At 37.4% G+C, this 19,619-nt stretch overlaps 1 protein-coding gene across 1 annotated transcript in view; it reads left to right on the top strand.

The window, feature by feature from the left end:
• LOC122661366 (glycine-rich RNA-binding protein GRP1A-like) overlaps positions 1-11,465 on the top strand; it is a 28,242-nt gene extending 16,777 nt beyond the window's left edge. Inside the window, exons 2-3 of the mRNA XM_043856737.1 lie at positions 10,449-10,593; positions 10,890-11,465. Coding sequence (XP_043712672.1) covers positions 10,480-10,593; positions 10,890-11,255 — 480 coding nt within the window. The 5' untranslated portion in view covers positions 10,449-10,479 and the 3' untranslated portion in view covers positions 11,256-11,465. The remainder of the gene's footprint in view (positions 1-10,448; positions 10,594-10,889) is intronic.
• The last annotated feature ends 8,154 nt before the right edge of the window (positions 11,466-19,619 follow it).

Genomic DNA, 19,619 nt, shown 5'->3' with positions numbered 1-19,619 from the left:
ATGTTTTCAAAATACCCTTTTGATACCTTTTCTTGCTTTCTTCCACCCGTGTTAAAGGAAAAATTAGTCTTACAAAAAAAAAAGACAGATTCCTTTCATCTGTCCCTTCATCATGAGCATTGCTACAACCAAATGACAAGAAGGGAGGGTAACTTTGACTTCGTCAATAGGGATAGTAATGTAATGATAATCCAAATTCAATCAAGAAATTATTTCACCCACGGTAAATGAATTCTTCTTTTTTCTTTGCATGTAAAAAAAAAACTTCCACCAAAAATTACAGAAAGATGTGTGAGAAGAATTATTTTTTGGGACTCGCACGTAAACATCGGGATTATAATTAATTAAACCCTAAGTTGAGTGTAATCAAGAATCCAAGAGAGAAAAGAAACTGATGAGAACAACTACAGAATTGATTTGTATCACAGGTTTTATATCCAACTGCAAATGGACAAAATATCCATAGGCATCTTTCAAGTTTTTCGACTCTATAGATCTAGATGCAAATGTATTTGGACAATATCCATATGGCATCTCTCTCTCATTTTTTTACACTAATTAGAGTGTGTCCTTATCACTTATCAATCAAGATAAAGAAAAGCTTGAATGAAAGGTTGGACTTGGACTTAGGATACAATGAATATGCATAAAATTCAAAGGAATGACCAATGATTGGTGTGTTCTTTGGATTCCCCTCTCAAAGTCTCTGTCTAGGCATTTCTTTGCATGAAAGATCCGCACGGATCATTTGTGTAAAAGTGAGAACCATGCAAGAGCCAATCTTTAGCTGAAGACAGCTGCTTGTTTAGTTGGTTGGTGCCTTATCGTGGAATACGACTTGTAGGAAGTCATAGGTTCGATTCTCCTGTCTTCATAAAGCACCCATTTCCTCCCTCCTCCATCCCCGACTCCCCCCTGTCTGTAGTTATTTATTTATTTTTGTAAGAATAGTTGTATTTATTAAATTCTCATTGGGTAGTTAGATAGGTAGAACCAAGCTTTAGCTTATGTTTCATTTTGGCGTAAGTTTTTTGCCACACATGGAGTAGCATTCACCCACCAATCTAGGGTTATAATTACCCTGCTCCTATTGTACAAAGTCGATAATGCCCATCCCACTAGTCCTAATGCCCATCCCAAGACACCCAAACACATCGACGCAAGGAAGGTGAAAGGGACATTCAATCGGTTTGTGTTCTAGAAACCCAAAGTTTTTCAGTGGTGATATTTTTCCTTAGAAAACTTCCTTTTCTAGTTCCCTTTAGAAAATGCTATATATTTTTGGTCAATCAAACATAACATCAAATAAAGGATGCTTGGACAGATTCTCAAATACTTATTAATTGAACTACTTCCCAAACCAAAGAGCAAGGCATAGCTGTGGAGTTTCCTTCGCATTCTGGTTGAGATCTCTGTTTTAATTTCAAACAATGATAACTGTACATGTATGTGTAAGATCTAACAATGAGGTCGTAAGGTTTATTGTGTGGGCTTATGAGGCCGGGATGGGCGTAGCTTCTAGGACAAGGGAGGTATACTGGGCAGTGCACCGCACTTGAGACAATAAAAATTCTAGCTTTTGTATGCTGGAAAAGCTATTGAATTTGGTAACTTTCACATTGCCGTTTTGCACAAGTCTTGAAAGTTCTATAAGAAGAAAAGGCTGGTAATTTGGGTCACTTAGCCAAGCTTAGCCACCTCTAAACAATCCTAATCCAACTAATTTAGTCATAAACAAGATCCATTAAATATGGTCTCTAATTTTTGTCTTGAATTTTCAATTAATTGATGGTTTGGGCGGTTTCCTCCAATTATGGGCAGGCATAATGTACTCTTCTCATGTACTTAATTTGCAGGATTAAAATGGACTTGCAAATCTGTCATGGTTCTTGCCTTCTTGGAACAACTGTGGCCATTTTAATCTTTCTCAACGTGCCAACACACATGATCAGACATGGTCACCATTATTATTAGGGGCAGTTAACCATGGCCCACACGGACTAAACCACCTGCTTTGCCTTTTGAGTCCATTTGTTTATACTGGTGCATTTTTCTGTGGCTAGTAAAGTATTATCACTTCTCTAATAACATATTTAGGCTCCTCCCACCCTCCCTCCCTAATAACATATTTTGTTTGTTTTTTTGGGTTCTTCTAGGCGTTACTATGCCTAGTGAAGTATATCACTTTATTATTTGTCACTAGCATGCACTACATGTGCGTGGGTTAGTCTATTTGATAGAGGATCCCACCACGGACATCTCAATGACCAAATTTTAGTCTAAAGTAAGTTGCTCAAACTCTGATTCAAAGTTTTAGTAATATTATAAAAATGTCATCAAATGAAGATGAATATAAAACATAAAATAACATCTTTTATAATTTTAGTTACTTCATCTACTTATTTTAAACTAAAATTGTACCAACGAGATGTTTGTCTTGTCCTCTATCAGATGGACTAACTCATATACTGTCATGTGGCAAATAATGAAACGTTATATTTAACTTCACTAGGCATAGTGACAGGGAAGAAAATATTTTTTTTATGATAAACATATGGAAAAAAGAGATGCACGATGTTGGAGTATAGATTCAACGTGCATCTTCGCACAATGAAATGTGGAGTCCATATTGATACTCTCTCTTTTATTCATATCCAAGTGGGTCTCATATGGATGATGTCATTATCTGCACTACCATTGGTGTGGTATGTAGATTTATGGATCTTTATCCCCTGCAATTCCCTGTCTAGTCCAGTGCCCTTAACAAGGTGGGGGGCGCAATGACCATTCCACCCCTGCCCTGGTGGGGTCCAACCCCCTCTTATTACAGGTAGGGATGTAAATGGATAACCGAAATCCGAATCCGAATTCGCATCCGTATTCGTTTAGGGGCATCCGTATTCGTTTAGAGATATCCGAAAAATAATCCGAATACTCCGATTAAAATTCGTCCGAAAAAAAATCCGAATACTTAATAATAAAAAATTAAGTAAATAATGATTTCAAGGGTTTTTGAAGATTAAATAAGTTCTAGAATATGATGAAAAGAGAATCATGATCTAAGAGATATGGATTGAGAGTGAATTGTATCCGCTAGGGGGAGGAAGGTCCGGGTTACACAAGGCAGAGATGTAAACGGATGGTCGAAAATCCGAATTCGATCCGCATCCGAATCCGTTTAGAGGTATCCGTATTCGACCAGGGAATATCCGGCTCCGATCACATCCGATCCGTATCCGATCCGAATCCGATCCGTTTACATCCCTAATTACAGGCACTAGGGAATTGGACCAGGTAGGGAATTGCAGGTGATACTTTTCTGTAGATTTCTATCCACACTAGCATTGTGAGGAACTTTCTCCCTAAACATACTTAGACATTTGTGGTTATGTAATTACAAGGGCTCGCAAGCCCAAAAAGGCCCCTCTGGCCTTGAGCTTGGATACATAGCATCTACCCAAAGGTCAAGCCATGGGCCTAGACCCAGGACTCGGCTGATATATAGACACTTGGACATTGCTTAATAGAAAATGGGCTCTTATGTCTCTGCTGTCCTGATAGCATTTATCTTGGATCATATGGAAAACATGATTCGCATCTTGACTATTGGAATCATAGGGGGATTCTTTGGATAGGACAATTGTTGAATTTGGTGGATCCGGTTCCTCTCCAATGAACCTGCCACCCAAGGAGTGCCCAATGAGGCATCCGACGGCTGGGCTGGGCTGGGCTGGGCTGGCACATATATCTGAGCAGAGATGCGTGCCAGACCAACCCAACAGTCGGATGACTCATTGGGTGGATTCCTCATTGAAGAGGAACCCGACACGAATTTGACAGCCTACTTTAATTGTATGATCTACCATGTATGAGATTTTATTCTCTTACTTTCTCAGTGATTCATAGAATACCGCAAATAAATTGTTTTTTTCTAATTATTCTTTAAGCATTAATAATAACATTGAAGAAGTCATATTGCTATGAAATTAACACGACTTGTAATGACGCAGATATGTTTACTAAATTAGGGAGAATTTTTTTTATTTCATTGATAAAAAAAAATCCAAAACATGCATGTAGGAACCCCACACCATTGGCATTGGGGTTTTCTAGAGAGATGAGTTTACAAAGAGGAGGGGGGGGGGAGATATTTCAGACCAGATACCAATATCCCTCTAAGAAAGGGAAAATCACTGTCCCCTCCCCTGCATATTGAAAATAACACTCCCCTCTCCTAAAATGGAAAGATTATATCAACTGCATATTGAAGAAGAGCAACCACATGGAGCATAAGGTTTTAGAAAACCTATAAAATTAACATAGTCGTTTAAAACTATGTTGCTCGGCCACGCCAAAGGCAGCCCGGTGAGCGGAGGGGCGTGGATGATTGCTACTACCATAAGCTTGAGACACTAATGGGTTAGATGTAAGCAGATCCAGATCCTGGCAGTAATCTCTGGGCTTCTGCCTGGGTCCAATGGGCTCAAAAATATTATTCAAGCTACAGCCTAGCAAAGTGTAAAGAATCCAAGCCCACTAATTAGGCATTTCAGCACCTAAACCAAACCATTTCAATTAAAGCTAGAGCAATTTATGTTTAAGCTGAACAGTTGGACCTCTCCTCTAGATGCTAAGTATCATGCTAATATTAATGGGCTTGGATTGTTAGGACAGGCCTGGTTGATTAAAAGATTTCAATTCTCCTGTAAACTATTAATGGGCCTGTAATTCAAACCCAACAAAAATTTCCTCCTTTAAATAAAACATGGGAAAAGATTCTCACACCGTAAGAATGAAGCTTCCTTACCACACCCTCACATAATTAACCATGGTTTCAAATTAACACTCTCTCTCCTAAGACAAAATGTGGGTCCCTACTGAACATATTCTTTTACCACCCTCTTATTGGTATGGTTTCCAATACCTTGGCCTCGTTGGAAAACCTCTACTCAAAAAACATGGATTTTGATCCTCTGTGGCTTGGGGTTAAGCGATCATCATATTGCACTCAACTCCCAGTCTGCCACGTTGGATTCCACACTCATCCAATGGTCGGTAGACAAGCTCAATTCAAAATTTTCGCTCAAAATTCAAAATGGTTGGAGCTTGTGGTTGGAGCTTGTCTACAGATCATTGGATCCGCATGGAATACAACATGGTGGCCTGGGAGTTGAGCACAGCATGATGGCTGTTCAACCCTAGGAGATCCAAGTCCCCAAAAACATATAACAATTAAAAGTTAGGTATGGGTAGTTTCAACGATTTGTAATCATGTTTTCTAACTTCTTATTGGATGATCTTATGTGGAACAAGTTTTTGACCAAAGCTCACGATCATCGATCCTGAATAAACGAGCAAAAACCATGGTCTTAGGTATTTGTATTGATCTTAGCTGGTATCGATAACAATACTAATACACATCTCAGACCTGTTCAGACAATTACCCCTCAAATTACAGATACCTTGGTTTTTTGGACCCTTTTACCTTCCCTGGTATCGATACTAGATCTACATATCATTATCGTATCGGTATTGAGTACTGGCAATACTAATACATATTGATTGATACAACCAATCCAATACTGATACCTTGAACTATGGTCAAAACACAACGACAAAGAACATAACTAAGGTTGTACATACATAGGCAAGAGATAGTTGCCTGGTCACATGGAACTTGCACCAATGCGGGGACCATGAGAACTTGCGCAGGGCATCAACATGGATGACATTTTTTAATTTTACAAAGGGACGATGCAGTAATTTTGTATGTTCCTGTGTCTAGGCACAGGTTCCATGTGACTAGGTAGCGTTCTTTTTTCCTACATATATTTATGTAAACATTGATATTCTATAGGGCCACGATTGAAAGCCATTACCAGCCCAAGCCCAAGCAACCTATATTTTTGTATAGTTCAAAATAGTTGTTAAATAGCACTTGATATTGATAATTCTCTTACTTATTACATGTGAAGTGAGATAATATTTTACCCAAAAAAAAAAAAAAAGTGAGATACAATGAAGCAAAAATATAATTTATTTGGTCAAACAAAAAGTATAAAAAAAATTGATATAACACTAATATGAAAATGACGTATATTTAAATAGAAACACTAAACTCACATATTTTTAAGAAGAATGTATGATAGCATAGAATTCCGTTGGTTAATTACCATGCATTTTAATTAGTTGAAAACTTAATTCTAAATTTATTATTTTATAATTATGTTTTATATTATTTATTATATTACATTGTTCATAGTTTTTTTTTTTTTTTTGGGGAAATAAATTTACTATTTAATGATTAATGCATTATTATTTATTATTTTACAAAAATATTGCACTAATTATTTTTTTGCGAAAGGTGGTGCACGTACGAATCCATTGGATAGGACAATGGTCCCCTTTAAATACCTGGATTATCTCCATTTTTTAACAAATCGTGAATAAGACTTCCATGGCTATGCATTAATCCCTTTCCGCTCCTACACCAACATGGGGTCAATGAGAGCACGGCGAGGCATCCAAGAAGGGTAGGATTTTTGGCAAACATTTTACCCTTCAAATGTCTAGCCATGTGCCACGCAGCCTAGCAACCTTCTTTTTTTTAAAGCAAAAAAAAAAAATTCTCACTTTTCCACCTTGTTTGTGGCACTAAAGTGATTACGAGTTCGAAAATTGAAAATTACTTTAGTCGAAGAGAGGGCATCATATGGTACCAAAAATGACATCTCATTGGACTGGAAACCATGCATTGGTTCCCTTCTATCTCCCAAGAGGGGTAAAGAAGTAAGGAACAAAGGTTTAAGTGTTTGAGTTTGGAACTTGGTCTTGGACTCAAGGGTGTTCTGACCACCATCCTTAGAGCCGCACATGGTTTGAGCCAATCTAGCCCAACCCAAGGTTGTGCTACAACAGGCAGAGTCAGGGCGGGCCAAACTTACACATGAATACGTTATTTTAGTGCGGTAATTTCATGCATAGGTTGGGCCAAGGCCAGGCCCAACCCAAGATTTATAAGAGAGAGAGAGAGAGAAAGAAATTTGCATGTAAAGATTTTTCAAAGAGCATAATAAAGCAGGGATGAATGGAGGATTGGATTTTTTTTGGGTATAGAAAAATTATCTCTTGCACTTCTTTGCTCGATCCATTTTCCCAAGTCATTCTAATAGGAAGGGGTAGAGTGATCACTTTCGCCCCTTATGAGAGGAATTGCATAAAATGGACAGACAGAAAATTATATGGGATAAAGATCTCTATGTGCTTGAGTATTAGATACATGCAAAAGAAGTGGAGAATCAGTGAGTTTTGCTAATCGCAAAAGATGTGAAAGGCGTTGTGCTCATATTTTAATTATGATGACTTCAGAGATCATACAGGAATAGGATCTTTTGGCATTGGAAACCTCGTCATATGGGGTATAAGGAAATTAAATAAATAAAAAAACGAAAGAGGACGTTACCTAGGCGCATGTGCTACATTGCTGGGTGGGCGAAATGACCATCGTGCTCCTATGAAATTTTATCTTTCTATGGGGGTTTGGTCGTTATTTTGGTCGTCCTTGTGTCTGGGTACAGGGGTAGCTCACTGCACGCACCCAGGTAGCATTCTTTCACCCTAAAAAAATATTTTCCAACAATTGATTTGGTCATGCAACACATTGCGCGGTTAGCATTTTATTTGGAAATATGATTTTCTTTATGCATGCTAAGTCAGTGCGCTAGAATTGAACATATATCATCATCCTGTATGTCATATACTGTTCCTATTATGTTTTAATTTAAGTATCTTTATTTCATCAAAAAAAATTAGTGGGGTAGAAGTTTTTGTATAATCTTTTAAAACTCGAATTTTGGAACGCAATCGATCAAAGAGGATTTCAACCCGAATCGAATCTGAATTGGTTTAGCAATTGTGAATCTAAGCTATTTTATGGTGAAAATCAAATCGATTTAAGAATCGAGAATCGACCTGTGAATCGGACTTTTTCAAAATGAATTATCAAGAAAATGACTTGGAATCAGTCGATCTAATTCCAATTCAAGAAGCAACGATTAGAAAGATGGATATCATGATTAGTTTTAGATGATTCCAATCCAAATCGGATGATCCCAATCAAAACTCTTAGATTTTAAAACCATGTGTTTTGTAGCTGTTTATTTGTTTACTAGCAAGTGTGGCCCTTCTTAGCCCTTATTGACGAATTTTTATCTTCTCTTGTTACAGCACTGTGCTGTACGCATCATGCAGCAACTGTAGAGATCATGTGCAATATGTGGGACTCACTGTGCCACATAGTCTTTGTAACATCGCACGATGCGTTACAACACTGTACTGTAACAAGAGAGGATAACGATTCCCTAATGGGTCTTTTTCTTGATTCCTTCATAGTCTTTGTAATTTTGCACGAAAAAAATAATAAATCCTGGGTGGAGATCTATATGATGACGGTGTTTGATGGAATTTGTCGCGTCATGCCATGGGAGCATCGAAGGAGCACCACACAGTTCGCATACAAAGACCCACCCATTAGAGAAAAGAGAGAGAGACTGAAGAGTTAGGGTATTAAATAAACCTAGCCTAAACTGGTAAAGTGGTTTTGGATTGTGGTATGACATGACTGGCTGAAAATCAGGCTGCACCAAACCGGTCGATATCCAAATTAAAGACTTAAATCGAATGAAACCGATAGAAAAAAAAAGAAAAAAAAAAGAGATCGGGATCGTCTCGAGAGGCGGCATCCAACGGTCGAGTTGTACCATATATATCTTGGTGCATGTCTAGGGATGTGTGCGGTACAGTCTAATGGCTGGCAGCACCCTAGGCATGCTGGGCTCCCTGGAGATGGGCTAAATTCAAAAAAACAAGAGAGTATACTGTTATGAATAGATGAATTGATTATCCACTAACTTCAATATTAGTGAGATCTGATTTTAACGAGAATTATTACAAAACACTCCATAAGTGAAGTTACCAATTTGTATATTGCAACTCCACGTACAATGCCCATAGTGGAGGAATTTCTTCTTCACTATATGTGAAGAGTAGCGTCCAACATAGGGTGTCAAAACCTAGTCTAAACTAGTGAAACCAAATCGATATAGCCCAAACAAAACAAACCAATCCTTATTTGATTGGCTTTGGGCCGGGGCATTGCACACCTTAAAACCAGATGAAACTGACTTAACCTAAAACAAAAATAGAAATAGAAATCAGGTTTAAAAAATCAGACTGAAACCAAAACCAAACCTATATAAACCAATAAGAACATGATACCAGCCCAAAACTCAATAAAAACCATATTGTTTTCATAATTTTGTATACAAATATATGTCAAATCGAACCCAAACAAATCAATATTGAAACCAATACGATGACAAACTGATTCAAAAACCAATAAGAACTCAAAATTAAAATCGAAACTTTTCTTCTTGCTTTGGTTTCAGATTCAACTTAACTTCTTCAAAACCAATTCAATCCGGACCGATCAACTGACACACCTAGACTAAAATAAGTAATCGAGAATCAAATCAATTCCTGCTGATTCAAATATGGATCGGATCAGCCCAGCATCAGCCCAAATAGGTTTAAAAACCTTAGAATTGACCTTTAAATTTGAAAACTCATGACTCTAGGTTTCAGTCTTATCTATAATGATCAAGAAGAAAGCATGTTGACCCAAAGCATGAAATTTTATTGGTAAAAAAAAAGATGGATTAAGCCGTAAAGAGTAATTAAAGGCACAAATCTAGGAGATATTTTTAGAGATATACAATAGCTGCTACCGGCTAGTACATTCACTCGAAGAAACAAGAATGGTGTACAGATGGTAAAACTGCAAGAAATCTAAGGGTACAACAGTAATTCCAGTCCCGTAGATATTTTGGAGGGATTTTGTAAGCTTCCAATTAACTTCCCAAGAAAATATCTCTTTTCTCTATTATAAAGTAAGTTAGATCTACACGTGAATGTGGTCCCCACTGCAGGAATAAAATGAGGAAGAAACGTCGTCTCAAAGTTATAACATTATTAACCATGGTTATCCACAAACCCAACCTTACCAACTCTCTCATCTGGTGATCTGGATACAGCTCATCCCATCCCGGAAGGATGACGTTTGGTTCCGATTATAACTCCACCCCTTTTTCAATTAATCTCTTTCTTTAATTGGCCAGATCCGGATATTCTCCAAATCTTAAAATATCTTTTTCATTAACTTGGTCCATATCTGAAACCCAAACGAGATCTTCACCGCTTCTACGGCTCTAAAGTAACCCAACCCTACTGAAAGGCAAACACCAGCTAAACCCTAGTTATCACTCCGCTCCAGTCACGGAAACTTGCTTATAAATTAACGTTTTGGGATCTAGGGTTTCTCGTGCTTTCTGAGGTGGAGTCTGATCCTCCTCTGGTTCTTTGTTTCCCATTCGGTTTCTTTGCCTTTTTTCTTGTTCGTTGTTCCGATTCTCTTCTTCAACAATGGCATCTGCAGATGTTGAGTTCCGTTGCTTCGTTGGTGGCCTTGCATGGGTGACTGATGACCAAGCCTTAGAGAGGGCTTTCAGTCAATACGGCGACATTATTGAATCAAAGGTCCGTTATAACGAGGCATCGTCTTCACAGATGCGTAGATCGGATCGTATCGGAATGGATCGATTCGGCCTAACTGCTCTTTTTTGTGTTCTCTGATATTGGATGGCTTTCTTGCTCTGTTTTCTGTACTACCTGTCTCTATGTTCTCTAATTGATCACCGGAAACGGTATGTTTTTTTCTTCGTCTTTCAGGAGACGTGGATCGATCGGTTTGAGTTCAGATCATGTATTAAATGATCTTCGCTCTCTGTTTAGGTCTGTTTCTTAACGTGTTTTTATTTTTTTTGTTTGTGCAGATTATCAGCGATCGTGAGACTGGGAGATCCAGAGGTTTTGGCTTCGTGACTTTCCGCGATGAGCAATCGATGAGGGATGCTATTGAAGGGATGAACGGACAGGACCTTGATGGTAGGAATATTACCGTCAACCAGGCCCAGACCAGGGGTGGCGGCGGCGGTGGTGGAGGTGGTTATCGCAGCGGTGGCGGCGGTGGTGGCTATGGAGGTGGTGGCGGTGGTGGTTATGGACGCCGTGAGGGCGGTGGTGGTGGTGGATACAGCCGTGGTGGAGGCGGTGGTGGATACAGTCGTGGTGGTGACCGTGGCTACGGAAGTGGCGGTGGCGGTGGCGGAGGTGATCGTTATTCAAGCTGGAGAAACTAGGGATTGTAGTGATGTTTTAGGATTTTCGTATGGTTAGGGTTTGCTTGTGATGAATGGGTGCTTGTTACTGGTTATGGTCCGTGTGCTCCTCTTTTTTGTCCGCTGGTTCGTTATCAATAGTTTAGGTTATGATATCTTTCTGGGGAGGTTTTAGTCTTGTTACAAAGTCATCAAACTTCGAAAGAGAAATATATTTTCGTTCTTGCTTTTTTTAATTGATATTGCAGCCTTTCGCTTGAGGTTTTTTTAAGATTTGTTTAATACGCATCAGTAATTAATTTTTGTACTCAACACTAATAGTTTGGATCTTTACTCGGCTTTAGCTAGTCACAATTATTTTCGACTATTTTTACACATTTAGATTTCTGAGCTTTGTTAGTTAGAATATTGGGCAGGCTCACTTAATTAAAAAAGTAGAAAAAGTAGTGAATAGTCGCACAGATCAAAGATTTTAATTATCTTTCTGCAACCAAAACATCAGTGCTGAGTTTTTTCAGAGATCTCTCATGGTTTGTGTTTTATCTTTCTTAATGTCATTTTCACAATTTCCATGGGTACTATCTAGTGAGTTCGGAAGATTTTATTAGCTTCCCTTGGGGCCAATTCAGAGACTGAGATCACTCAATTGAGAGACGAGAGATTTTATTTTCCACCAGGGCTAATTTAGTGGTATGGGATGTCGTGAACATTATTAGTCTACCTACCAATTCGCTCGCACAGATCATTTGCTTTAGTGGGGGAGTTCTCCATAGTTTGGAGCAATGCCTGGTTATTTTAGAAGCATCAATGAAGGAATTTGACCAGAATCTAGAGCCAATGCCTGGAGCCACAGAGCAGATGGATTATGCAAGAAACACCCACAAAGATTGAACTGCAATTTTATTCCTGATTTGTCCTTCCCGGTTACTACTTTCACAGGTGATCTTACTCATGTTACATTCATGCATGGAGTTGCTTATTAGATTAAGGTTGCACAATTCATGGTTCTAAGGTTAATGGAGTTTCTTATTAGATTACATTTATGTTTATTTTCTTTTTTAAATTCTTGGTTTCGTTTTTCTATGAACTCCGAGAAGACACACATTAAAATTTAAGAGCATCTTCATGAGTCCCATAAATTTCGATTTTCCCCCTCATTATTTTGTATCATTTCCCGTGGCATTGTAGGTTTCGTTTCTGTTCTGTTTGTGTTATTTTTGTTTTGGTTTCTAAAGATAGATGCAATGGATGTGTCCAATTCCAAGAACTGCAAAAGGGGGTTCCATTCCAAAATTCCTCGAAAGCAAGCTTCAATTGTTGCAACTGATTGGTGTTGCGTAGTAGGAATCCGTTGTGTTTGGCTCGGATGAACTGGATTTTTAAGGTCCAGATTGGATGAAAGAAAGGGACATGGAACAGCAACCCTATTAAGGGTAGTATGGTGAATAGAAAAGAAGGGTATTTTGGATATTATTTGCACCTAGGTTATTTTGGGTATTAAATTTTTTTGCACTATGGGGCAAGGGGGAGCAATATTTGGAAGGGGTTAGTAATATTTGAAAGTTTGAGGAAACAGTAAATTTCTCTTAAATAAATCCGACTCCGAGAAAGGCTCAAGAGGATCCGAAGGACCACGACTGACTACTAATTTTCATTGTGAAATTAGTTCTTGAGCTGTTCATAATGCTTGCTCCTTGTTCATTGTTCAAGGCGTGAACATATTGAAGAATTTTATACTCTCAACCTTGTTAATTTTATTCAGGAAGCATCTTTTTAGAGTATAGCCTGTATTAGGGATGTAAATGAATATTCATAAATTTATATTTGATTTGTGTTTTTATCCGTTTAGGAGAATCCGAATCCGTCGGAAATTAATCGGATACGAATATGATAATTCTTTTATTCGATAATTCATTTAGTAGTCCAACAGTAATAAAATATCTATCTGAAATATAACTCTGTGTTTGTCTATCTTTTTAAGTTATCTTATTGGATTTTTTTATTTTATTTTTATAAATTTATAAGTTAAGATCATGTTTTTTTTTTATAGATTTGTTATTGGTTTATATATATTGTATTATGCAATGTGATACATGGAATTACATATCTATGAAAAAATTTAAAATAAAAAATATAAGAGAATAAAAGACTAAGAAGAGTAGAAAAAAGGATAGTTACAAGTCTCAACCCTAACCCTCATCATAAAAATGGTAAATATGTCAACGGATAGTCGAAAAATCGTATTCGATCTGTATTCATATCCATTTAGCAGAACTTGTATTCAAAAAATCACTATTCAAAAATTATCCGAACTGTCTAAAAATCAATAGGATATTATCCGAATCTGTCCGACTATAATTGAAATATGATAATGCTACTATCCGATCGAATTAGATCCGTTTACATCCCTAGCTGCTATCTCTTAATTTTTATCGGTATCGTCATGTTGGTCTAATAGGACTGATGAAATGAATGATCTGGTTTAATTTCAGGAAACACCTTTTTAATGCATTGCTGCTGCAGCATCATTTAGGCATCACTTGGAGAAATAATTTTGGGTGGGTCAGCATGATTTAGCTGCAAATAAAGCTGTTATAAGCAAATGTCAGGGTAACTGGTCTGATTTGCCCAGGGAGTCATCTGACGGCTGGGCTGTGCCATACATCTTGGTGTGCATCAGACATTTGTCGGGGTGTGACCAGTACAGCCCAGCTGTTGGATTGCCCGCTGGGCACTACCTGGGTTTTGGGTTCCCTCGATAGGAGCTCGATCTATTTCATTTGGATCCTATGCTCAGAGTTTGTGTTTTGCCAGGTTATTCAACTTGGAATTGGGATCCGGATCAGGCCCAGTCAATTTAGATTCCATTTCTTGAAACCTTGGCTGGAACATAGGAATATTGATTCCCTGTCACCGCCACTACCATTATTCCACTATCACCCTCTCCTAAAGAATTATAGTAAATCTATTCTCCAAATGAACCACCAAATGAATTCTTATTCTTGAAATATTTCAGATTGATGCAATGAAATAATTTTAATTTTTTTTGACAAAAAGCTATTTGTGATCATTTAATGAAAATGAATCCAAATTGAAATAGATATCATTCCAAATCAAATCTTAGGCACATGATAGGATTAAACTTTACCAGATCAGACTGAAGAACGATCGGTATGATTTCAATATCTAGAAATGGAATCTTTCTTGGTACGATACATTTTTGGCATCCAAGGCAAAACCATTCGATACAAACCAAACCATTCCAAATTACATATGTATGAACCAAATTAAAAATACATAATGTATAATAATTATATATTATGTATCTCAGTATATAATTATATTTGTATCTCAAAATCTAGATTTGGTTGATTAATTTATAAGCAATACTGCCAAACAATTGCGTTGGTAATGGTTAACTTAATAAAAATATACATATATAATAATTATATATGATGTATCTCGTGTATATATATTTATATATATATACATCTGGATTTTCAAACAATAAAAACATACCAACTATTGCTTACTAAAACCAAATAAGGAACCATTTGTTCTGAGGATGATGTTCTCGGTATGGTACCATTTTGATATCTCCTTTTTATCTTCTGCATTGAACTGAATAACCAAAACCAGACTGATTGGCATCCTTAAATACAGCCATATATTTATTGGTTTTGTTTAAAAAAATACAGCCATATACAATCTTTATCCTTTTATGCTACAAACGGCAGTATTTAACCACCCACCACCCCCCCTAAAAGAAAAAGAAAAAAAAAAACTATTAACTAACATGATTCATCCAGAGTTTAGGGTTCATACATCAAACAACTTTACTAGCTGAGCTAGCTATAGATTTAGGTATCGGTATTAGTATTAGTATCAGTATATCAAATTATCAATGCTATACTGGTATGTATAAGTGACATCAGTAAAAAAGGTAGGGTTTTTTTTTTTGTTAATTTTTTTTGACGATTTAGGCCAATATGGTGTGATATGTATTGATATTATATCAGTTTCAACACTGAAACCCGGCCTTAACCAGGCTGTTAGCATGTTTAACTCAATACGGGCCTTAACCAGACCCTAAACAGTGTAACCACAGAGGACCAAGGAGGAAATCCAAAAATAAGAAGCACCATTCAAGCTGTCTATTTCGATCCATTTTGGACAAGTCAAGTTTGAATGTAATGGGCTTATCAAGATAAGATACAATGTGTGGACTATGGAGTAGTAGTAGTTCAGCTTGCAGGTTCAATGGGCAATATGTTGATTGAAATATCAGATATGGGGCCTAACAGGCTAAGCTACGGCTTCTATTCTATGAATTGAAAATTCATTCTCTAATATCTTAACATAAGACACAACACCGAACTGATCATTATTTTCTCTGATTTAATTACCAATTATGAAATAAAACTTCTCTTACTCAAGCAATTTTCATTATAGAAAATGATGAGAAAAAAACAACATATAACTAGATCAAACATAGCCACATAGAGGAGACAGAGAGACGGAAGGAGAGGAGAATTTTAAAGTTAAAAGGGTCGAGCTAGGTCGGGTTGCAACTGGGCAGGCTAGGTCAGGCCTGGAATCGGTCAGTCCGGTTGGATGCCCGACGGCCTAGAACCCCACACAGGGATCGCTTAGTTACTAAGCGTGTCGGGCCGGGCTGGGTGGGCTCGATCAAGTCTACCGGACCGGACCTGGAATTGACACCCCTACCATGAACTAAAACCCTAGAGCTAACTGGTTTTGCCATCAATTGTCTGTCTTCTTAATCCCCGCATCCCTTGGGGTGGCTGAGGTTATCTTATTGATCTCCACCATATTTAAATTCCCCAGTAATGGCATCAGCCTTAGTTTACCCATGGAAAAACATCTCATTTTTGCAAGAAACTAAGACAAGATGGCCATCGATTCTAAAAAGTCCCCTGTTTCGACCCAACTTTACATGTAACAATCATGTTTCGACTAAAACATGGTTGAACCAACTTGAACCAGACTACAATTCAAGAAACCCTTTTGGCATCAGATCACATCAACAAAAACTTGAGCCTATGGGTATGAGATTTTAAAAGAATCCCGTACAAGCAAATCTCTACGGTGTGATGGTACTTTTTCAGCTTGATACCAAGGTCGCAATAGAAATCACCAAGCATAGTTGCATAAAAGATCCAATTTCTCTTCACCGAAAGAGATTCCCTTTCTTTATCGTCCTTGGAAGTGATTCAAAAGACAGACAAGGACTTCCTACAAAGGGGAAGGGGAGAGAAGGACGTCCTTGATTCTTTAATGTGTGAAGAAAACTATTGAAAATGATAGGATGATAAATTATTTTTAAATTATTTAAAAATACTTTTTCACTGTTCCCTATACCCCATAGACACCATTGAAGGCCTTGATTAAGGGATTCTCCCTTGATCTTGGCTGAAGAAAATTCGGTCCAATTGACAAAGTTATCAAGTTACATCTTATTTTATTTCTTTAATTTTTTTTTTACTATCATATTACTAGGGGTTCCATGCTGACATTACCATTAACTCCCTCCCATCAGTCCTCACTGATTACCATATGGCAGTTTTGTTGCAGTCAAATATATGAACATATTGTCCTCGTCAGTGTCTAAACATAGTTTAAAAAAAAAGGATTTAGCATTCAAATTTGATATCATAAACATCTTGAAAAGTCCCAAATTTATCCAAAAACCAACCTAACAAATGAGAAAGTCACAAAACATAGTCCTCACAACTAGCCATTTAGTAGACATGGGTGGACTCGTGTTATAAAGGAACCCAACCCAACTCATACGTGTTTCAACAAACTTAAACAAGGGAAAGCGTCCTTGTGGTTTATGAAAATTTAAAGGATCGAGTTTTCCTTTATCCACGGTCCTTGATTGAGATGTTCGAACGATATGTAAAAGGTATCGAGGAACATTGGGGGTATTATCGATTTCTTACAAGACAAGGTGGAAATAATAATAATAACCCAAAAAAAGTGGATGTTTGGTGGAGAAAATTTTTGGAAGAGTTTAAATACATTTTGTTACTAGTATCTATGCTTGTTTTATTTAAGGTTGAAATTTGATTTGTCATATGGATAAAAGATATTAAATGGAATGGATCCATCCTATACACCAAATGGCGAGGAATGATAAAATCCAGAATCACTCTAGCGGTGACACCTAAAATTCTTTGATTTTATCATCATTTAGGAATAATCAACCTGCAAAGATAGAAAACTAACCTAAATGATTGCATTAAAGAGTTTTGTTTTTTTGGTTTTTTGTTTTTTTTAAAATTTTTATAAAGATGTGTGCATCTAAATCCTAAATTTTGTAAAAGCATGGAAAATAATTCCACATAAAACCATGACACTCATTTGCCAAAGCAGACAATAACGTGTGATTGGTGGGGCCGATACATGGCATGACATATTTTTTGGGCATCAGTAATATATCTAAGAAACCTCATCATTTATATAATAATTGAATGCACTTGTTTTGTCGTACTATATTTTTTTGTATACACAATATATTTTATATATTATTATTATTATTTTAATAATGATTTATGTTTCAAAATTATATTTTGCATGTATCCTAAGTATTTCCATACATTTCTTAACCATTTTCATGTGCATTTGTAACGTATCTTGTCTCTCAAACACGATACGATATAACACGTCTCTTAAAATCACCCTTCCTTTCACCCAAAAAAAACATCACCCTTCCAATGTAATATTTGACACTGGTACCTTAAACCTTGTCACCAAGGTGCCATTCGACTTTTGGCTGTTCAATGGTGTGACTAATCTTAGAAGTTTTACAAGTCAATACTAAAGTAACAAAAGTACAATGAAGTCTCCGTATCACCCATATCATGCTTTCCAAGCTTCACTGGTAGCTCAAATCCGAAAAAATCCCTTACCAAAAACCAAAAGAGCTGCACTTTGGGGGTGAATGAGAGTACTAGAACGGTATGCAGATTAGGAGAATCCAACCCATCGAATCATAACAAAGGAAACTTGAGCCTTATGGCTATGAGATTTTAAACGAATCCCGTACAAGCAGATCTCTACGGTATGATGCTACTTTTTCAGTTTGATACCAAAGAAATCACCAAGAATAATGGTATAAAGGACCAATTTTTTCTTCACCCAAAGAGATTCTCTTTCTTTGTCGTCCTCGAAAGAGATTCAAAGGACAGACAAGGACTCGTACAACAGGGGAAGGGAAGAGAAGGTTGTCCTTTGATTCTTCAAAAGAAGCTTATATGCTTTAAGGGAGAGGGATAGGCACACTGCCCATATACGGTATACTAGCGGGCAAACCCCAATGAGGGTGCAAGAAGCGGTATCATTACAGAAGAGCAAGGGGTCATTTCAAGAAGGGAAGAGAGAGATAGACACAATAGGTGCTAGCTTATGGTACATCGGTGATGTGTTCAACCTCTTCACATGTTTTAAATACAACTATCGAAGTGTCATTCAAACAATCCCTAAGACAAAAAAGGGATTAGAATAAACCCAAACCTATGTATGAGACTCTAAGGCAGACATGATTAAGGAACGTGCATTCTCTGATTCAATAACTAAATATTTTGTGTCCAAGACATTGAAATCTGACGTTAATTCGTCGCTCAAACAATGTGGAATGAATCCATGGAAGGATCGTGAAAGTGTCCATTCATGGACCTCCTTTCTCTTCCGCTGCTGCCAATAAGTACTGCTTCATCTTATAGAATTGATATGAGCCACAGATATGTTATCAGGTCAAAAGGCCATAAGGCACGCGAGCATATATATCCGTCAGGCCGGTGTTGCATGATTCTTATCATTTGATATACACTGCTTATCCAATGACGTATAAATAGAGTTTTGAGATACTTTGCCGTCCTTTCTCCAAGTAGAGATGTAGATCCCCCACCAATTAGAATTTCTTCCTTTTTCTAATATACCACTTTTTGTTCAAAGATTCTCTTCAAATATGGATCAGATCTGGATAAACTTTTTAGCTTCCTAAAGTTAGGGATTCCTGGTTCCATAAACAATTTAAGGGGTTTAATCTTGTGGAACCTGTTAAGTATCTACTCTTTCTGTCGCACTAAAAGAATGCAGACACATTCACTTTTAAAATCATCAAGGAGTCCCGTGTATAACCCACAGCTCCAACTTGTAAGGAAGGACCACTAGGAGATGGTGATAAGAGCCTCCAAAGCTCTTGACAGAGAAAGGAGAGGAATCCGTTGGCATTGCTTTGCAGTAGACATGGATGTGAGGTGATAAAGATTCTACACCTTGGCTGGGCCGGACGGTATCTTGAGGCCCACTTTTTATGTTATAGATTCTTGGCACTGTAGCAGGAGTCAATTTAATCAA

The sequence above is a fragment of the Telopea speciosissima genome, chromosome 5 (assembly GCF_018873765.1).
Source record: "Telopea speciosissima isolate NSW1024214 ecotype Mountain lineage chromosome 5, Tspe_v1, whole genome shotgun sequence".
NCBI lineage: Eukaryota > Viridiplantae > Streptophyta > Magnoliopsida > Proteales > Proteaceae > Telopea > Telopea speciosissima.
The sequence above is the reverse complement of the archived record's forward strand: the minus strand, read 5'-3'. Positions and strand labels throughout refer to the sequence as shown.